The 21,206-nt window shown below is 30.5% G+C and overlaps 4 protein-coding genes across 4 annotated transcripts; 2 read left to right on the top strand and 2 right to left on the bottom strand.

Annotated features, from left to right (window-relative positions):
• The first annotated feature begins 2,400 nt into the window (after positions 1 to 2,400).
• LOC125074244 (cytochrome c oxidase subunit 7C, mitochondrial-like) lies at positions 2,401 to 3,954 on the top strand. Its single transcript, XM_047685522.1, has 3 exons — positions 2,401 to 2,577; positions 3,005 to 3,124; positions 3,869 to 3,954. Exons 1-2 carry the CDS (start codon positions 2,482 to 2,484, stop codon positions 3,119 to 3,121), a joined length of 213 nt encoding a protein of 70 aa, XP_047541478.1. The 5' UTR covers positions 2,401 to 2,481; the 3' UTR covers positions 3,122 to 3,124; positions 3,869 to 3,954.
• An 816-nt stretch (positions 3,955 to 4,770) lies between these two features.
• Positions 4,771 to 7,592, top strand: LOC125074187 (actin-related protein 6). The gene is made up of 2 exons (XM_047685433.1): positions 4,771 to 5,629; positions 6,210 to 7,592. The coding sequence occupies exons 1-2, from the start codon at positions 4,945 to 4,947 to the stop codon at positions 6,707 to 6,709; spliced, it is 1,185 nt and encodes a 394-aa protein (XP_047541389.1). The 5' UTR covers positions 4,771 to 4,944; the 3' UTR covers positions 6,710 to 7,592.
• Positions 7,593 to 7,897: 305 nt separating this feature from the next.
• LOC125074186 (T-complex protein 1 subunit epsilon) lies at positions 7,898 to 15,119 on the bottom strand. Its single transcript, XM_047685432.1, has 10 exons — positions 14,904 to 15,119; positions 13,908 to 14,142; positions 13,274 to 13,506; positions 12,738 to 12,896; positions 11,669 to 11,815; positions 10,675 to 10,882; positions 10,113 to 10,267; positions 9,529 to 9,683; positions 9,098 to 9,189; positions 7,898 to 8,775 (listed from the first exon to the last, which is right to left on the bottom strand). Exons 1-10 carry the CDS (start codon positions 15,009 to 15,011, stop codon positions 8,639 to 8,641), a joined length of 1,629 nt encoding a protein of 542 aa, XP_047541388.1. The 5' UTR covers positions 15,012 to 15,119; the 3' UTR covers positions 7,898 to 8,638.
• Positions 15,120 to 16,277: 1,158 nt separating this feature from the next.
• On the bottom strand, positions 16,278 to 20,633 carry LOC125074184 (nascent polypeptide-associated complex subunit alpha). The gene is made up of 6 exons (XM_047685429.1): positions 20,545 to 20,633; positions 19,664 to 19,811; positions 18,330 to 18,451; positions 17,144 to 17,362; positions 16,829 to 16,990; positions 16,278 to 16,522 (listed from the first exon to the last, which is right to left on the bottom strand). Exons 2-6 carry the CDS (start codon positions 19,779 to 19,781, stop codon positions 16,508 to 16,510), a joined length of 636 nt encoding a protein of 211 aa, XP_047541385.1. The 5' UTR covers positions 19,782 to 19,811; positions 20,545 to 20,633; the 3' UTR covers positions 16,278 to 16,507.
• Between the last annotated feature and the right edge of the window lie 573 nt (positions 20,634 to 21,206).

Here is a 21,206-nt window from a genome sequence, read left to right as displayed (position 1 = left end):
AGTTCCACCGTAACTGGTTCTGTCGTGTTTGGGTCAAAGAGTGAATGAGCCAGTATAAGAACAGGCATGGACATTACATCTTAGTTCCCTTAGTACAACACCTTGGGAAAACTTGTAAATAATATTTTTTTTTTTACAATTCCAGTATCTATAAGCAATGGAGACCACTAAGCAACTTAAATCTATATATAATACATGCAATAATTTTTTAAATGTTCAATTCCAGAACCTTCCATTCGATATCTACAATCGTAAGAAGATAACCTTCCACTTCTTCTGGTTCACACTCACTGGCATTGCTGCGCCCTTCCTCATCGTCTTGCATCAGCTAAGGAAGAAGTAATGTAAGTATTGGCATAATAATTAGTAGTTTATTAATAAACGTCATCGTAATATTACGTTTTTAAGCCATTATCACCCATAATAGTATACGTAGTCAAATTTATTTTGACGGTGGTTATGTTTTTAATTTAAATATGCATAAGACACGGAAATTAATTATTTTTAATCTATTTGCTTATTATTCCAGATGCCATTCTTACTAAAAAAAAAAAAACAGTTTTTGAATTATTTGTTGCCGTTAAAATTTAAGCATCTCTCGAATAGCCTAAATAGTAAATTCCCTTTAATGAACCGTCTGACAGTGATACACAAAAGATTTGAGACGTTGACATAGAAAAACCCACTATTCGATTCGAGGTATCAGGCAAAATACTTAAGATAATTAATTTTTAACGTACGTGATTTTTAGAGAGTATGTTACTTCACTATTTATGTATTCAAGAATTCAATCGTTGCTAAATATAAGCAATGAAGTAGTCGTTTTTACATTTAAAATTAAAACTAAACAAACATAATAACTTTTATACGACGAATAGAATAATTATTTTATTATGCAATAATAGTTTCGCTCTTTTAATTTGTATTAGATAAATTAAAATTCCGAAACCTGACAATATTAACTTAAAATAAAATAACAACGAATTGCACGGTACGGTTCCGTACACTGAATAAAAACAAAACGCTGCCGCCAAAACTCGTTACATCTCATGAAAATTACCCCAGAAAAAACAGACAGACAAAAATAACCACAATGACTGTTTTGGCTAACATTAACTTAAAAATACAAATATGTTGTAATAACCAATTGATACTAATTTTATTTAGTTGTATAGATACTTTAAAAAGATTAGAATTTAAAAACATGAAAATAAATAAACAGCTTAAAAACAAAATTCAAGCAAAGCAACGTAGCAAAGGCGTTTAAAAGCCACTATATTTTTTATCATAAACTATCTAAATGTAAGATGCACTAAAGCATTTTAAAACAAACACGATGTAAACTTAATGCAAGTTTGTTGACAATGCATAATTAAATATTGACATTTATCGTTCACCTTCAGACTGTTTGTCTTAGCTTTGTGTTATTTTAAAATCAATGTTATTACTGTATTTAATATTGTTGAAAATAATTTGAAATAATAATATATTTCTCCAATTCTCGAACTGCAACTAATATTACCCATAATGGAGACGTATATCATTTCTAGAATAATATCTAAGACCAACTAAAATACAGTATGTATTTTGTTTTGTTAATAATATTGTCTAGCTGTATACTGTATACTTATTACTTTTAAAGCTATTCTTTAAATTCAGTCTAAAACTCAATCGTGATATGTCAGAAAGTTCTGAATGTGTATATTTTTCATTGACAGTATACTGATTAGAAGTTAAAGTTATAATATTTCGAGGACACACTAGTCAAAAAAGTGTATCACTTTATGTATAGATAGATATTCAAAAAAATTTATCAATGTCGAACGAGTGTCGTGTCAAATTTGTTTGAAAATAGCGTTACAGGACAATGGGTATAGTTCTACGATTACAAAAACATCTTGAGGCGATTAGGATTCAGCTTGCATTAATTAAACTGAAGAAAAGTAATACGGTACTTATTTGTAAGGCAAGAAGTAAAGAATAAAGTATGTATTAATAGCTATGTCTGCGATCAGTTTAGAAAAATCGAATTAATATTATTAAAAAATATATATTCCGTATTTAATGTTCTTTTGATTGTTTCGGATGTACTATTTGATTGATTAATTAATTAATTCGTTGTCTTCTTTATTCCTATTACAAGTTTAAAGTTAATTTGTTTTTTATTATATTATTTGTCTCTTTTTTTGAAATACGTTTTATATATATTTTTTTCTTTGTTTCAGGTAAATTTCTTTCTTCGATTATTAAGCTATTTTATGTAATTTTGTAGTATAAACATTATTCCTCAATGAAAATAAATTAATTTAAAAGGATATTGGGTTTTATTTCATATTAAAATTATGGTTGCGTTCAAAAACTAGCGAAGGGATGTATGCCGACGAACGCAGTGGTAGTTTTGTAAAAAAAAAAATTCACTACTGCGACAGAATATCGAATTTTCACACATTTTGCTGAAATAGTCTTACGAAAATCATCAAAATGCTGGGTCCTTTAGCTCGTTCTTCCAACAAACTTGGAAGGAATGTTATGACAAATTTCATCAGGAACCACTCCCATGGTGGAGTCCCTGGCGAGGTAAGTTCCAAATTCAAACAGTTAAACATTACATAATCTACGTTTTATGAAAATAATTATTTGTGTTTTGTTTATAGTTGGTTAGTTAGACAAATGGTCTCTTTTTTAAATGACAAAAATGAGAGGATAATTAAGTTTCTTTTATTGTAATTTCCAATAATAAAGATTTTTTTAAATTAAGGTTATTTTACATTGATATGTTTGGGTACATATAAATCCTTTGAAATTATAGTTAAGCATATCAATAATTTGCTCTCTTGTTCTATATTATGTTAATCATACATGTATTTTTTTTTTATAAATCAAGCTTTTAAGAGAAATAAGCACAACATGACATTGTTAAACAGTAATCTAGGACATCTTTTTTAATTTATTTAAATGTACTCTTTCTATTTAATAATGTAAATGTAATTGTGTTCCATTCTAGAATCTGCCATTTGACATCTCCAACCGGTACAAGCTGACTGCTATGTTCATGGTCTATGTCGGTTCAGGTCTTTCTGCTCCCTTCCTTATTTGCCGCCATCAGCTTCTCAAGAAGTAAATAGTAAGTTAAAATTAATTTTATAAACCAAAAATTTGACTGTAACATTCCTGACTAAAAACACAAAACCACACACAAATGTATGTTGGAAGTACACTCATGGCATAATCACACTATAAATTATATTTGAAATGTTTATCTTTGATGGTAGAATGTATGTATGGTACAGTATAAATGGTACTGACCTACTATCACCCTGACTAGATATCTTAAAAAGGTTATATATTTGGATACACTATATAAATCAATTTGGAGAAAAAAAAAAACTTTTTTTTTTTAAATATTTGAAATAGGAAAATGTTTCTTACTTTATTGTTTTAAGTGTATAATAAAACTCTATAATAAATCAAACTACATTATAATTTAATAAATTACATTGTATCAATTTTTAATGTCAACGTTTAATGGGTAATCGTTTTCACCGCATCTAAAAAAACTTTGAATATTGTTCTGCAACGTCAAAGCATTCAAAGTATGATAACATTAAACTCATGAAATATATTCCTTGTCTCTCTTCAACTTTACAATAACCCATCTGTAAGAAAGAGATGAAGCGAATATCAAAACAATTTTGATATCACATTTGTTTCATCTCTTTCTCAAAAATGGTACAAAGTAAAGTAAAACAAAAACAGGGCGACATCTAAAATCGGATCGCCCATGCCTAGTTTCCATAAATTACTCTATGTAAAAAATTACTTTGAATAAAAGGACCCAAACTAACTTCTAGTTTTTTTTTCTTTACAGGTAACATTGCTTTACATGGACTGAAGCATGTTTTAGGTATAAGCTAGTAAACTGTGAATTAAATTATAATATAATGTTATAAATTACATTGGCTTTTATTTAAAAATAATTAAATCTTTTTCCAGTACATATTTTAATGTCCGTACATAATTTATCAGCCTAATAAAGTTCTTCAAGGCCAAAATTTTCATGCTAAAAGCACACATAACAATTATCTATTGATACATAAAATATTATTTAACATAAAATGAATTACTTTCTTCTTGTCCAACCATACTAATGGTTTTGTTTTTTCCAATTTTTGTAATTAGCTTGGTGTAAAGTACGTTAAACCGCATATACATCTGCACGAGTTACGTGACGAGTCAAACGTCGATAACGAGTCACGAGGAGTCAAAACAAGTTGAAGTAAAAATAAATACACACGAATGTGTTAAAAATGTGTTTATTTTGTGTGTGCTCACATAATGTACTACAGGCTTCGTGGCTTCTCTATACAAACTGGGTACTAATTTTTATTAATTAAAACTTCTTATATTATACTTAAATGTTTCACAGTGACGGCATACTCATTTTGTACAAATCTATGTTTCTTCTAACTAGTAACTACTATATCTATGTAACCTAGAAACTTGCATTATAAACTTACATTACTCGTCCTTGGTAGTACATACAAAAATATGGTAAATAAAAAAAATATTCACGTAGGCAATTTAAGGTCTTCCTAAATATCTCCCGTAATATGTGTATCGAGACTGTTCATATTATCGATTTATATTTACTTAGGTTTTTAAAAAATGTAGCACTAATCGTCGTACCAACGAGACCAGAGCAGTGTTATTGTTATCTGTTATCCATAAATAATCGACATCCCTAAATGTCACTTATATTTTGACAGTGGACGCCGAAGTTAGTATATCATTTATTTGTAATTAATATCAAATAAAATGGTGTAAAAATAATGCGATATAGCAAAAAGAAATAATAATGTATTCCCTATAAACATAAAGTAAATAAGGTTGTACCGATTAAAGGTATAAAATCATAATAAAACTGCGCAACCGGTAACCTCAACGATGAGCGAATCATCTTGTTATATCCTGGACAATGGAGCTTATACAGCCAAAGCTGGTTTCTCCACAATGGAACCGAAAGTCGTCCCTAACTGCATAATGAAAGCTAAATCTGAAAGACGTCGTCCTTTCGTTGGATCGCAAATTGAAGAATGTCGTGATGCGTCAGGTCTATTCTACATCTTACCGTTTCAAAAAGGGTTCCTTGTCAATTGGGACACGCAAAAAACCATCTGGGACTTCATATTTAGCAAAGAATGTTGTCCAGTGAACTTTAGTGAGACTCCATTGATTATTACGGAACCTATATACAATTTTTCGTCCATACAAGAAGCTATAACGGAAATATTCTTTGAGGAGTATGAGTGTCAATCATTGTTACGTATAAACGCAACAGATTTAGCTGAATATCACTATAGGAAGACACATAATAATGAATGCACTGTTGTTGTTGATTCGGGTTATAGTTACACATATATAGTACCTTATATTAAAGGTAAGAAATATAAGGAAGGTATACGAAGGATAGATGTTGGTGGGAAAGTGTTAACGAATCATTTGAAAGAAATTCTGTCATATAGACAATTAAATGTTATGGAAGAAAGTTACGTAATCAATCAGGCGAAAGAGGACTCTTGTTTCGTATCACAAGACTTCATGGCAGACATGGAAACAGCAAGACGGAAAGGTATATCAATATATTAACTTGTTAAATAACATAAGATCGTTCAGATATAAACATTACACATTTATTGGTTGTTACTAACAATTTGCAATTCATATTGGGTTATTTACATAATTTAAAAAAAATCTTAAGTAAAGTTAACCAAACAGTTAATAACAAGTACAAAGAAGAAACATACAAACCAAGGTTGACGGGGCAAATGGGGTCTAAGGAAACAATTCCTTAGTTTTTCGTACAGTGCAGAATACTACCTACCCTACATGATATTAAAAAAAGTTTCATGATATTTTTTTATTTAGTTTAAAAATTTAAGGTACTAATAATGCTAATATTATTACATAAATACTATGTAAAATTATTGTCCAATCTTGGGACATAGTATCAAGGTATCAACTAAATATTTTTTTAACAGAACTGTTAGCTGTTTACCATGAAACTAAAAGTTACTTTGTTTGACATTTTTTAAAAACATATTTAGTAAATGAGTATTTACGAAGTTTTTGAAAGACAACTGAGATTCATCACGGCTAAGATCTGTGTAAATAAAAAAATAAACTCTAAATGTGTATTTTTGTATTTTCAGGATCAAGTAATACAATTGTAAAAGATTACGTCCTGCCCGACTACACGACAATAAGAAGAGGATACCTTCGAGACATTGTCAAACCTGATGAGGACCTCGAACAACAGACATTACGTTTAAATAATGAACGGTTCTCTATACCAGAGCTTCTATTCAGGCCCTCAGATGTGGGAATACCACAGATGGGGATACCAGAAGCAATAATGCATTCGATTGAAGGATGTCCAGAAGAAAACAAGGAGAGTTTGCTAGAAAATATAGTTTTGTATGGTGGCAACACACTTTTTCCTGGTTTTCGTGATCGAGTTTTCAATGAAGTTAGGGCTTTTGCATTGGACCATTTTGAAGTTAATGTCACTTTGGGGGAGAATCCCGTAACTTATGCATGGGAAGGGGGGAAATTGATGTTTAGGGATCCCGATTTCTACTCATTCTGTATGACTAGAGAGGAATATGAAGAAGAAGGAAAAGCACTGGCGTTTGAGCGATTTGACATATAACGGCGCAAACGAGCAAGGAAGTCTTCGGAGTAGACACTTTGCTCGGTAAACAATAGTCGGATGAAATGTACGAGTGGGTTATTTCGAAACAGGTCTGGGCTTGGCATTTATGGAGAGAATTCACAGAGAGAACTGACAATAATGAAAGATTTATAATAAAATATGGTCAATCTTATATGCCATACAATATTCAAACTAATGGAATAAAATGGAATGGTAATAAAACAACAACAATAGCAGTTAATTTCAGTGAAAATAATGCTTTTAGGGAATTTAACGCGATCTAAGATGGAACTATGACGTCAATAAATATCACCAACGCAGTATTTAGTCAACGGTATGTAGACGTAATGCGTTATTCTACTGAATAAGAAGAGAAATATAGAATAATTAAGAATCGGTAAAGAACGCCTCACGCACTTACTCAAAAGGCTAGCAGCGGGCCTGTTTTAAAATGGAAAGATGGGAATTGAATTATCTGTAGTTCTGTAAACTTTATATTTGTAAAAAATATAAGAAAGTACAATTTTTTATAAAAACCATGATAGGTTTTTATTTTTATACATTTTAACAACATGAAAGCAGCCAATATTAAATATGACAAGTACTGAAATTGTTATAATTTTATAAACAATAAAATAAGTCCTTTAGTAACAGAGACAGTATCCTTTTTTTATAAAAGCATTTTGCACTTGTCTTTAATTAATGGTCTTAGAGAATAAGGAAATAAATAAAACAACCAATAATGAATATTAGCTCAATTAATTTATTAGTGCACCAAAGCATTCACCTTGAAACAATTCATAAAATTCAATTCAACAAACAAATACATGTGACGAATCCAAGTCAAACACAGCTATTACTAATAATTTTTTTACAGAGTAGTTTATAAGAATAATTATGACATTTACATTAGCAAAAATATTTGATTACTCTATAACGGTCAATTATAATATTAATTGATGGAACTTTTAGTCAGGTTGCAGGTAACGAACAATTTCAATGCTTTTCTTTTGTAATAAGTAACACTTTCTGGGTGATTTCTTTGTGACATAGAAGTTCTATCAGTACATTAAATGCAACAGATGAGTTATTGTTTTAACGTCTATAAGTTTTCACCGTCCCAAAAAGTATTAATCAATTGATTTTAAGCACTATTTGATCAAGGCTATAAATAATATAGACAAATTAGATATTAAATCAAAACTTTATTCGATCCATATTGTAGAACAAATAAAATGTATGCTATATTGTATTGTTACCAGCATGTGCAAAATTTCGGCTTAATAATTTGATGAACTTTTGACTGACAAATACTAGCAAGAGAAGATTTATTATAAGCTTGTTTATATAAGTGATACATAGAAAATGTAACAATCTTATCAATGTTGTCAGTGGCTTTAAAAAATACTGTTTAATAAAAACTTAAAACAAATTTCAAATTAATGTTTTCATTTATTAGCAGTTATTCCTGCGGAAAATAAGATATTTTGTGATCAAAGCTTATTAATACCGAACATATTAAAATAAACATTAAATTAAAACATTAACTAGTACAGTACATAGTACCTTATAAGCTAGATATTTTAACCCAACTTGTATGCACATATTCTACTTAAATGTATAATACTACATTTGTAAAAAATATTATTACAATATATATTTACGGACAAACGATCTCGAATATCGAATATATAATTAACCATAAATATATATTTAATCATATCTAAGTTTACATATATGCCGTTTTAACAAAAATCTTTATACAACCAATTGAAGCAGTTTATAAGTAGATATATTTTAAGATTGCATGCACGTTGCAACTTGGATCTCTGTTAGCTGGTAAAATGCAAACCTTAAGACACTTCTCTTTTACAAATGTTATATTATTGTTTAATTAGAATAAAGCTACATTTAGTTGTAAGCTCATCACTGAATACCATCAGCCGGTGAACGTACATCATCAATCTTGAGAATCATCTTAACAAGTTGTGTTGCGAGAGCTATTTGTTGTTTCTTTGAATGAAGCGACTCAATAACGTTCATTGCCTTCATGTCATTTGATCCTGGAAGGAAGTAAATATATATATAAAATAAAAGTGTAGCAAACACAAGCTAAAACTTTATTAAGTAACATGGACTTCAAATATAGATTTTCTTACATACTAAGCATACATCTAAGAATAGCAATAATGCAGCCATCCCTCCGATAAAATCATACATCAGAATTTCGTATAGAACTGAAGAAACTTTTATGTTTAATCATTTTATACAGAATGATATTGGTGTTAGATTAACAATAATGTAATTTATGTAGTTAATTTAGACAGAAACTTCATTATTATTTGTAACATCCTTATGTTTTCACTTTATTTAAATACTACTCACCATGTCCCATGCAGTCAACACCAAGATTGCTGTTGTTTTCAGCTGCTTGCCTTGCTTTAACTTCAGACAGAGTGTCGATTGGTGATAGACCACTGCAATCAAACAAATAAATTCAACATTGGGAAAAAAACGTACAGGGAACAGTCTTTAAATGTCTGCATTACTGGCCTAAGACTTTTCTACTTTTGTGGGTGTAGCTTAAACCACCATGATGCTCTAATGCAGATTGGTGGATATGCATGTTGTTTGGTTTCCTCAAAATGTGTTTTTTCTCAACCAAGCTCATGAAAATGTGTGCCCGGGTTTCAACACACAACCTTCACTAAAGGTTTTACATATTTTCAGCTAGGTAATTGAATTTCAACCCAAAATATAAATTATTCATTAGATAGTCTCTTTAAAATTATAAAAGAAATAATTTAATTAAATACCTATTCTCAGCCAGTGCAAGAGGAACAGCCTCCAATGCATCAGCAAAGGCTCTGTACGAATACTGGTCGAGAGAAGACAGCTTATCGGCGGCTCTGGCTACAGCGAGAGAACACGACACCTCAGCCGCTCCACCTCCATACACAACTCTTGAGTCCTAAATTAATGCACAGTAAAATTTTAGATATACTTAATATAGATTAAATTTTAAACTGAAATTTGATGACAAATTACATTCAAATCACTACCACCAACATTAACAATATACTAACACAAATGATATTCCAACTTAAGTATATAAGATAATATACATGTGATGGGTAGGCTTTGTTTTCAGCCAGACATTTGTTCTACCGCCCAAAGCATACTATCAATGTTGTGTTTTGTTTTAAACATTACAGACTGACACATGGGATGATATAACATTTTATTATGTTTGTGATTAGTAGCACTTTGACAACACGAACATTAGTCTGTGACCTTTGCCTAAAGTCTCTTCCTTATAGAAGTGACCACTATCAACATGTTTAACGTTATTCATAACTGTGAACATAAATGATTCAAAGTGGTTGTTATGAGAGCTGACCTGCACAAGACTGCGCACGATGCAGAGCGCGTCGTGCACGGAGCGCTTGGCCTCCTCCACGATCATGCGGTTCCCGCCGCGCACCAGCACCGTCACGGCACGAGAGTTGGAGCACTGCTCGATCACCAGCATCTCATCTTTAGATGTACCGAATGCTGTTGACAAAAATATATATGAAACTTAAATAACCTGAGAAATCTAACTGTTTCCGTAAAATAAAACATACAATTTCGATACTTAATAATCTTTCGGTTAGGTTAGGGTTTTTATAATTTAACTTTAATTAACTTCGGTAGATTATAATCTACCGAAAAGTAATGCGTTAAACTGTAAGCTGTAATTTTCGATTCACAATCTTTCGACAGTTTACAATTGCATGAGATAGATAACAATCTAACGGTATTTAGAATTTTACGATGATATATACACTATAAAATATATAGTCTTGGTACTTGGACTCCTTGGTTGAAGTTCATTAGTTCATCAGGAGTAAAACATTTTTAATAACTTCTTACTACAGTTGGAAAACTTTAACAAGGACCTAAATATATAAGATACTTACTAAGCTCTCTTACAAGTCCACAAGATCCAAGCTTGTCTGGAGTAAGCTCTTCAAACCGGGGTACGATTCTTCCACCAGTAGCAATAGCAATCAGTTCCATTTCAGGCCCTCCGACCCAACGTACGGCTGGGAGCTGTTCTGCCAGCAGAAGATGGTTAGCTTCATCGTCGAAACCCCATTGGCAAATGGCAAGATTCGCCCCAGCATCCTGTAATAAAAAATATATAAATTAATTTTAACTAACTCATCATCGTTGATTGAATAACAATGGTGGAATAACTTACAGTACTATTTAATAATTATCTTAGTCATTTGCCTATGTATGTTTTGTGTTTATGTAGTACGCAGGCAAAAAGGCCAACTGATGATAAGTGGTCACCACCGCTCATAGACAATGGCGCAGAAATATTAACCATTCCTTACATCGACAATACACCATTAACCTTGTTAGCTAAGATAATATGTTCCTTGTGCCTGCAGTTACACTCTTCACCTTTCAAACAACAATACTAGGTACTAATGTTTGGGGGTCGAATATCTGATGAGTGGGTGGTACCTAACCATACTGGCTTGCACACAGGTCTACCACCAAGTAAAGTCTATTAACGATTTTTTTTTGTTCATATCTATGATAATTACGGTTATGTACTTAGAATACCTATCCACATTACTATTTAATACTTAATAAAAAAAAAAATTATAATGACGAGTTATTTGACCTTATGTAATATTTTGATTGGGATAAGATATTGTAATAATTAATAATTTACTTTGCAACAGCCTCTTTAAATAAAAGTACATTTTAATTTAATTTAATCAATCAAATTTGTTGCTTTGTTCAATACATCCAAAGAATATAAAGTCGAATTGGATTTATGTAGAAATCGGAACTTTCTTATTTTTCTTTCTTAATCGGTAGTTTAAGAAAGATCGAGAAAAATCACAATCAAGCAAAACAACTGGAAAAACTGTTTTTAATTAAATATAAACGAACCTTGACTCTCTTCACCATCTCCAAGAACTTTTCATGCTCATACTTGCGCAGATCCCTGTACTCCTCGGCGGAGCCAACGTGGAGCTTATGCTTGGTCTTGGGTTTTGGGGGCTCGAACGCGCATGTGAGGATAGCTAATTTTACATCCTGTATGCAAGGAAAAAAATTTACAATGAATTCAAATGGCACGTTTTTTTTTTTAAATTATACAGTACAAACAACCAAACTGGAGTTTTAGTAAATAAATAATATTCTTAAAACTAACGAAAAATAATGTCTTTATAGAATAGAGTCAGTCAGTATGATTAATGATTATGTTTTTTACAATTGTATTATATTACGAGATTCAGAGACAGAGTATTCTTTACTCGCATCAAATCATAGTAACTGTTTAGGCGATAATTGGGACAAGCACGATTCCATAAACAGTGTTTAATGAACAGCGCCATATAACATCTGAAATTACATTACGTTAATACAGGACGCTTTTATCGTCATCTCTCTGTAATATGAACCAACTTTTATAAAGCCTGGTTTGTATGGGGTCAGTGACAAGGCAGTACTATAAACCAGTCCAGCACTGACTTGCTACTGGACTCGTATAGATACCTAGTTCAAAACCAGTCCAGGGCTGACTTCGCGTTCAGTCAGTCCATTGACTAGCCACCCGTTCTATTTTCGGGGCCAGAAGTCAGTCCAGTGCGACTGGTGTGGTATGGACGCGTTCGGGCATTCGTTGCCAGTTTGTAAAAGAGTGTCCACATACCTTTTTGTAGCTTACTGACTGTCTTACAACTGACTACTGATTGCGTTTACTTGTAACAAGTTACCAGCCAGGATCCGAAATACCGAGTCACTGGATCCATGCATAAATGCGAAAATCTTATTCTAGGTTCCATTTGCACTACAATATACAATCTCTTGCAAAAAATGCTTATGTATTTATTTATCTTTAGTTCAATCACACTGTCTCCCCTTCCGGTCTTTTCCGTGTGACATGACAATGAAAATAAACTGTACTATGTTGGCATAACGAAAACACAATAAGCTAAAAGTTTTTAACACTAACCTTTAAAACTTTAGGCATCTGTGGGTGGCTCATTGTTTTATCAATTACTACTCCTCGAACCAGCATAGAATCCTCCATACGTCCACCGACTTTGCCTTCCACTTTGATCAGTTCAAAGTTGACATCTCGCTTTTCAAGATCTGCTACTGAGAGAATTGCCTGAAAAGATTTTTGGGTACAATATTTGGCTAGAAGAATTTATTTATTTATTGTAGGTCTGTAGGTAGGTATGATTTAAATTATAAGGTGAGTTTTTCTATTAAATTTTCTGCCTTTGCTCAACACCACAGTGACGTTATGTAGCCTTTTAACTATCCTAACTTAACCATTTTGTAGATCAGACTGGTATATTTTATTATTGGAATATTTAAACAGTTTTTTCATATTTAAATTTGGTAAATGATAAATGATTTTAATTACTTTTTTCTTAGAAGGAAATTGTTACCTCATGTTATTTTAATAATCCTATTATAAATTTACATTATATACTCATAAACAAAATAAAATTTATAAATAAACAAGTATAATTTACTTACATCGACAGCAATTTCAGCCATCAGTCTGTGACACTTTACAACAACTTTGCTTCCTAGAGTGGTCATGGCAACCTTAATAAGATTTTCCCTTGTGTTCTTGTTAACCGGGAAAGCCTCACTGATGCCATCCAAGTGAGTTAGAGCTGCAGCCGCTGCCATTTCAAAGCCATCTGCTATACGGATAGGGTGGATACCCTTGTCGATCAAGTTAGATGCTTGTTCCAGAAGTGCACCTATAATATGGATAGAATTTTTTAAAATTTATGTATAATAAATAATAGAGTCATGTGTTCATGATCTTTAATGTAAGTGACTTTTACAAATAAAATAAAAACAATTTATAATGAAATATACCATTAACAGTTAATAATAACCTAATTGAACCAATTTCAAGTACATTTTACAATAAAATAATTTTGAATCATCAATATTTCAACTCCCCGACATTTGAATAGCAGCCATCAGCGAGAACAACAGCCAAATAATATAATATATAATATTTACATCACCATTATTTTTATATATAACATTGATAGCATAAAAACATACTGTAAAATGTCAAAATAGGACGACAACAACAAATGAAATGTCGACAAAGTAATTTCTTCCAATATCAAATAGTAAATAGACTCACCAGCCAATACAACAACACCAGTTGTACCGTCTCCAATCTCATCATCTTGACTTTGTGCAAGTTGTACCATCAGTTTTCCAATCTGGTGTTCCACATCCATCAATTTAAGGATTGTCGCACCATCGTTGGTGACTGTAACTTCACCATCAGATGACACCATCATTTTATCCAAACCTCGTGGACCGAGGGATGTGCGTAGAATGCTGGCAATCTGCCGAGCAGCTTGAATATGCGACTGTAAATTCAGATAATTTTAATATCTAATAAAATGTTTTGGGTGCTTTTTTTACTGCTTTGTTATGGATCACCTCAGACACAGCCAAGGAAGATTTCATTATTAATCAAAACACTACGTGTATTTTTGATCATCATTGGGATCCATTACAAGTTAGACAGGGCTTTATATAAATTTTAAATTATATTTATAATGTTATTCTATGTTCCTTTTAAGAGAATATGTGATTATTTTATATATAATTAAACTTCTACACATTGAACAATTCAATTCTAGAATATTATATATATTTGTTTATATATTATTTAATAAAAATACATATAATTTGTTTACATACAATAGGTAGAATATTTTACGAATTTAAATTTAGAACAAAAGAAATTTTAAATATTGATGACTTAAAAGTTATCTGTTCCGACTTGAACTCAGTTCGTCTGATTTTAGTAGTCATGTGACTCACCATCTGATATTTTAAATCATTTTTTTTAAGTAACTATATGGAATTGGAGTCAAAATTATACCTTATTGAATTTAGATTAACATAAATAATCAAGAAATATGAGTATTTACATTATACTTATACTTAAATCTTTAAAAAAGACGAAATTATATACGGATACTATGGCGCTAGGTTGTAGTATCCGCATCAAATAATTTAATAAATGATACTTTAATTAATATGCACAGAAATTGAGTGTGTAAAGGTCCATGTAGTAATTATATTGATATAGTTTCATATAAAAATATTGTATAAAATATACCTTTAAGGCATCGATACCGGTTAGCCGTTTTTGGTTTTCTTGATCCCTTAATATGATAAATGGACGACCAAATTCGTCAAAGGCCACAGTCCCTGGAAACATGGACATTTTTCACAAAATTATATCAACTCAAATTTAAGATTAAAGTAGATTTAACAGGATTCCATTTCACAAAGAATCCAGAAAACAAACGATCTGCAGAATACAGATAACAAAAGTTTGACAATGACAATTTACTGACAATTCAGAAAATATACGATGACAGTGACATGTAGACAAAGTGATTACTTTTTAGTAGAACATTTTTAAGAAATATATTGCTTAAAATTAAATTAAAATTTTAAAAACTTATGATCACCATTTAATGTCAATAGTTTGGTCTCTCATAAGACAAAATATGTAGTTGTACGACATAAAATGCTTTTTCGCTGTTATTTTTAAACTGTTAGTTCATACTGAATGATATTTTTCGTTCATATAGATTTGTTATCATATAGAAGATATTTGCAAATATTTATTAATTGATATTAAACAGTCCAGCAGCATATACCTAATTTATCTCTACATCCATTAGACAAAATGGTTTACGGGGTTCCATTTTCCTTCTTGAAATTTACAGATGCTTATTGCTTATTTTGTTTTATAAAATTATTACGTTATAAAGTTTTTTTTTTTGTTTAGTACGGACACATCAGACATTAGAGTACTTAATTAATATAATAAATAAATATTTCACAGCTCATTATTGTTAAATTTAGATCAATCTCTCATCTACCTTGGATTTTTTATTTTTGTGTAGAGGTAAGGAGAAGTAGCTCATGTTTTTAAATAAAAAAGTGTATACCGAAATGTATGAACGAAGGGAGTTGACTTAAGTTGGCGTAGACAATATTTTTGTTCTCGACTGCTCCTTATCTGTTCCGTTGAATTAATGATTGCAGTTATGGCGCTACTGTCGCTATTATATATACAGAATTAAATACTTATATATTGGGATTTTTAAAATCTAAATATTCTTTATCATGTTAGTGTTGAATACAATTTAAGCCTACCATGATATATAATTTGATTAACAAAACTTATGTTTAGATGGGACTATTTTTTGAAGATTGCTTAACTTTTCTTCCATAATTCTTTTAATAAACAGAGTATTATGCATTTTGATAATATATATTTTAAGGGACACTTTTTATACACATAAATAACTATATACTCCCTAAAGCTATTAACATTGTCTCGAATAGTGTCACTCAGGGTATAGTACTTAAAAAAAAACGAAGTATGCGAAGGATATGAAACCACATTTTTTTTACATGCAATATTTTAGATCTTTGCACTTATAAATATATTAGGCATTATAAAAAAAACACAAAAAATGTTTACCATACTTTAGTGTATTTTGAAGTAAATAATTCTATATACAATCCCATAATCCCTTCTAATACCATCCATACTCGTGGCTTTGCTGAGATTGACTTTGGATTCAATTGATATATACTGATGCACAAGTGAGACAGACAATTGCCTCCCTCGCTCTTGAGTTATGTTAACTGACTTAAAGCTAGGAACATATAAAATAACACTTGTGACTACACCGGGACTGCTTACATTGTCAGTTCCTGTAAAGAAAAAAATATATATTAAGTATGTTTTTTAATTTAAAATGTTTTAGCTGGTAATGACTAATTTTCAGATCTAACAAACTCTTCAAATTTTGTGTTTATTTCTAACAATTACTTAAATAATATAAACACATTAATTCATAATATTTTTATGAGTCAATGCTAGGTAAAGTTCATTTTGTATAAACAATATAAGTATAAAAAAAGCTCTATATTTATGACAAGAAGTACTTCAAGCATGTAAAGTACAAACAAAAAGTAAGAATTTGTGTAAAACATTCATATTCATAAAAATTTCCTTACCATTATAGCATTCACAATATCAGATTGGTTGTTCTTCAAAGCACGGACCGCCTTCGCTCGAGACACATTAGCCTGCGTCATCACAATTTCGACATCCTTTTCGTCAACTTCTGTCTCGTCTACACCTTCCTCATCTTCTTCCTCTGCGATTGGTGCCACTGTCTATAGTGTTAAAATTTTTTATTAGAAATTTTTGTTGTACTTTTTTGTGAAAAGACTTGTGATTATTTGATACAAAGCTGGTTAACATAACAAAGGGTAAATTATGTGTGCGCATGTGTTTTGGATTTAAGTTAACAATCTAGTTGTACTTACAGTTCCAGCAGTAGCAGTGTCATTGCCAGCAGCAGCTGTCTCTGGGGCCTTGAATCGTTCAGCAGCTGCCATGGTCGCTTGTTGTGAGAGATCCTCAATCTTGGCCTCACCGAACACAATGTATGTGTCGGAATGAGGGTTCTTGTATACATCTGGAGAGTTGATCACAAACAGGATGTTCTTTGACTTTCTGATTGTAACCCTGTTCACTCCTTGCACCTTGGAAAATATATATTTTATTAAAAAAAAATATTTTAACATTTAGCATACAGAAAAACTAGTTACATTCTATACATGTCCTAATTGGGCCGATATTGGATGAGAAGGCTTGGATCTTATTCTATCACCTGTTTCACTTATGATACAAATCTATGTTTTCAAATCACCAAACATGAGATGAATTATTATAAACACAGTTTAAGAATGTGAAATAAACTGAATTAAAAACACAATTGATAATGTGTATTTATCTAAATTAATGTAATATCATATAAGTGGCTTTCCATGGATTAAATAAATACTATCAACTGATAACAGTCCCTTTTTTAGGCAGTCAGCAGACTGTCTTCTTTGAGAAGGATCATACTTGCTCAGCAATGTTTCGGTGTGCATAGTGGATCCGCATCTGGTAGTATTTTACCAGACACACACATAAATCCCTAACATTACCTATGTTTTTCTTTACCAGAGACATAAACACAAAACACATGAAATCTGTGGTGCTCGACTTCTCTTCAATGTTAAGGCTATCCTTGGTAAAAATAATCTTATAATCATTTATATTTACTTATCTTTAATATATTATGAAACATATGAACAAAGATTATGAAATATATAATGAACATTCATTCATTCATTATCTCAGGTTAACAGATATTAAAAAAAAGGCAAATGGAACATTCAGTGGATTAAAGGAATAACAAAAGGTATTTTGATACTGGGCATATTTTTTAGCTTTATATTTATGTTATTTCACTTCAATGTTGCCTACACATTTCTTTTATTTAATAATCTGAGTTCACGATAATATCATACAACACTTTCCAGACATAGTCTGTATGACACCAGTTTATAAATATGAAAAAAAAAAAAGATTTCTTGTTTTGTTTCCTTAAATGGGTATTGAGTCATAGCTTTTATTGTGCTTTAGAATTTTCAGTACTAAACAATTTAAAAAATTACTTACTGGTTTTAAGCCGAGTTTGCTCATAATTTTACGAGCCTTCTTTTCACCACGGGACTGTTTAGCCTTTGATACAATGTCGATACCAGCGATTGGGTTCGTAATTCCACCTGCACCTGGGGCTCCTGTAATATTTTATTCATTGATATTTTTATTTAAAAAGTAAAATACAATCTATATACATTATACATACATATTTATATTATACCTGCTGTTACCAGCCAAATTTGTATGTATGGCATATAATATAATTTGTATTGAAAATACTTTTTTCTTATTATGATTTATTTAGATGAAGCCAATGCACATATTTAATAAATAATGCAAACATGAGACAAGTTATAACAATTACCATTGTTTTGCTTGTAAGTGTAGGTATTCAATAAATATCATAAGCCCTATGAATGTGCGTATCTGGATCAACACCAATCATCAATTACATATTACTACTATTAAGCAGCAATACTTAGTATTTAAGTTTAATTTTAAAGGGTGAGTAAACCTGTCAAAGTAGAGGCACAAGTAAGTTTTAAGTTCCCAAAGTCGGTGGCCCATTGGCTATGTATGGAATTGTTAAAGCTTCTTATAGTGTTTGAGTGGTGGTGATAACTCACAACCAGGTAGCAAATTTTTCAGACCACCTATCAATTACAAATTTTAAAAAAATCCACATGAATTGTGTTTAATTTGATTATATTGTTGCTCCAGTTCCACACCGTAGACTGACCATTATGGAAGCGTGTGAGCGTAAACACTGCCAAAATCTAAAGTTTGGATGGTGACAAAGAATTTATTGATGGGAAAACCTATGTTTTATTGACGAAACCAACGTTTAGTTGTAACTATACAGCTATTACTCTCTATCATTAAATTGTATTCTTTAAATTGATATCATGGTAGACTAAATTGATATCAACCTTGTGGTTTACTGAATACCAATTTGTGGTTTTAATTCATCATTCATTTTTTTTATTAAAATAATTTCTTCTTTTTTAGAAAACTAAGTTTTCTAAGCATTTTTGATTTTGTATACTTTTTGTCCATTTATAAAGATGTCCATTTATCAAGTCTTATTTTTAATAAGGCAGATTGGATTACTGCTATCCATACAAGATTTTAATCAAGAATTAGAATAGTGCTCTCTGCTGCTTGAAATCAATTTATTATGAAAACTTCAGGACCATGCTCGCATAAAGTATTAATTTCTGTCAAACAAATATTTGTGAAATTAGTGTAGATAGAGGTTTGACCAACAAGAACAGTCACATATATTAACCTAACTAAAAGTTAAGTCAATTATAATATGTAATTAATTACAGAATCTATACAAATCTTACCTGCATCTTCCAATTCTGGAATGGTGTCGTCGGAATCACTGTCCGATGACGCGGTCTCCTCCTTACGCTTTTCTGTCATGGAGGCTGTGGCCTTGTCCAATTCTGTCAGTTCTGGCATTGTGAGGTCTTTGGAATCTCAGAACGGTACCTTTTAATAATTAAAAATGTAATAAGTTTATATTGTAATGTTAAAAAAAAGAAGAAAAACAAATATTTTACGGTATATTTAAACTAATTCTTTATAACATCTTATGTGATTTAACTGATGTTTATAATGATTTGTGTGCATAATTTTAAATTAAATTCTTTATTGGAAAAGTATGAATTAGCAGCAAGATGAAACATTTTCAATTGATTTATTAAATTTTAAAGGCAACTTGTATTATAATTTGAAATTCGACACGATATTATATTCCTTAATTACATTACACTTAGTTGATATTATACATGTTTATTGGATGGGTAGAAAAAATAAAATTTGATAGCAACAAGTCCGATAAATATTCCGTAGAATATTTCATTATTCATTGGATTAATTCGGCATTGATTCTCTATTCCCACCATGCTCAGTTCATTTGAAAACACAAATTCTTTGTAACTTACTTACAAGTACGTTAAGAAATTATTTTTCGTTTTATTTTATAGTCAAGAGGTATAATAGTAGCCTTTAATACCACACAATACAGAAATAAAACTGTTTAAATCTGTAACACCTATTGATTCAGTGAAACGCCGCTAATCATGGGAGCAAAGGGTGCACAATTAACGCACAAAAATGGAAATATTTATCTCAAAAACACCAATATTCTCCGTTAACAATAAGTATAAATAAATAAACCACTTTTTTCTTGCGATTTCTTAAGTAATTTCGGATTATTTACCTCGTTCAAAGAAAATTTACGAAGGGAAAGAAACCTCCGTATTTTATTCAATCTGACAAGAAGAATGTGTTGACACTTGACAAAATCTATGGTTCAAAAATTCAAATTACAAAATAAGTAAATGATTTTTTTTATTGAAAAAAAAGTGTTTAAACTTTATTAAATTAAGTAATAAAAATAAATACTTTTAATAACTTATGTTCTTGTTAAAAATTATTAATTTAATCCTAGCAATAAAATTTCAATGTCATCCATTAGAGTTGTTTTTATCATATTATAAATATCGACATTTTACTTTTTACAACGTGATCATGTTTGATTAATTAAAATAAAATAAAATTTCATTTTGAATGAATTTTATGTAACATTAAAAAAAATTAAAACATAAACTAATTGTGTTTTAAATAATGAACACCTGTATAATATTTATTTAAATATTGCCAAATTATATCCTTAGTTTGCTTATCGATTGCTTGATTATCAAAGAAAAAATACAACAATTGCTTAAATACTGTACTTCAGTCCATATACAGTAAATATTTGATTTCAAATATATTCAGTGTATACAAATAATATTTATATATACATTAAAACACAAAACCTTTACTCTACTCTACTGTCAAAAATAATGACATGACCCATAAGTTCGATGAGCTACGCTC

Source organism: Vanessa atalanta, chromosome 27 (assembly GCF_905147765.1).
Source record: "Vanessa atalanta chromosome 27, ilVanAtal1.2, whole genome shotgun sequence".
NCBI classification, from domain to species: domain Eukaryota; kingdom Metazoa; phylum Arthropoda; class Insecta; order Lepidoptera; family Nymphalidae; genus Vanessa; species Vanessa atalanta.
Note: the sequence above shows the minus strand (reverse complement) of the source record. Positions and strands in the feature narration are given on the sequence as shown.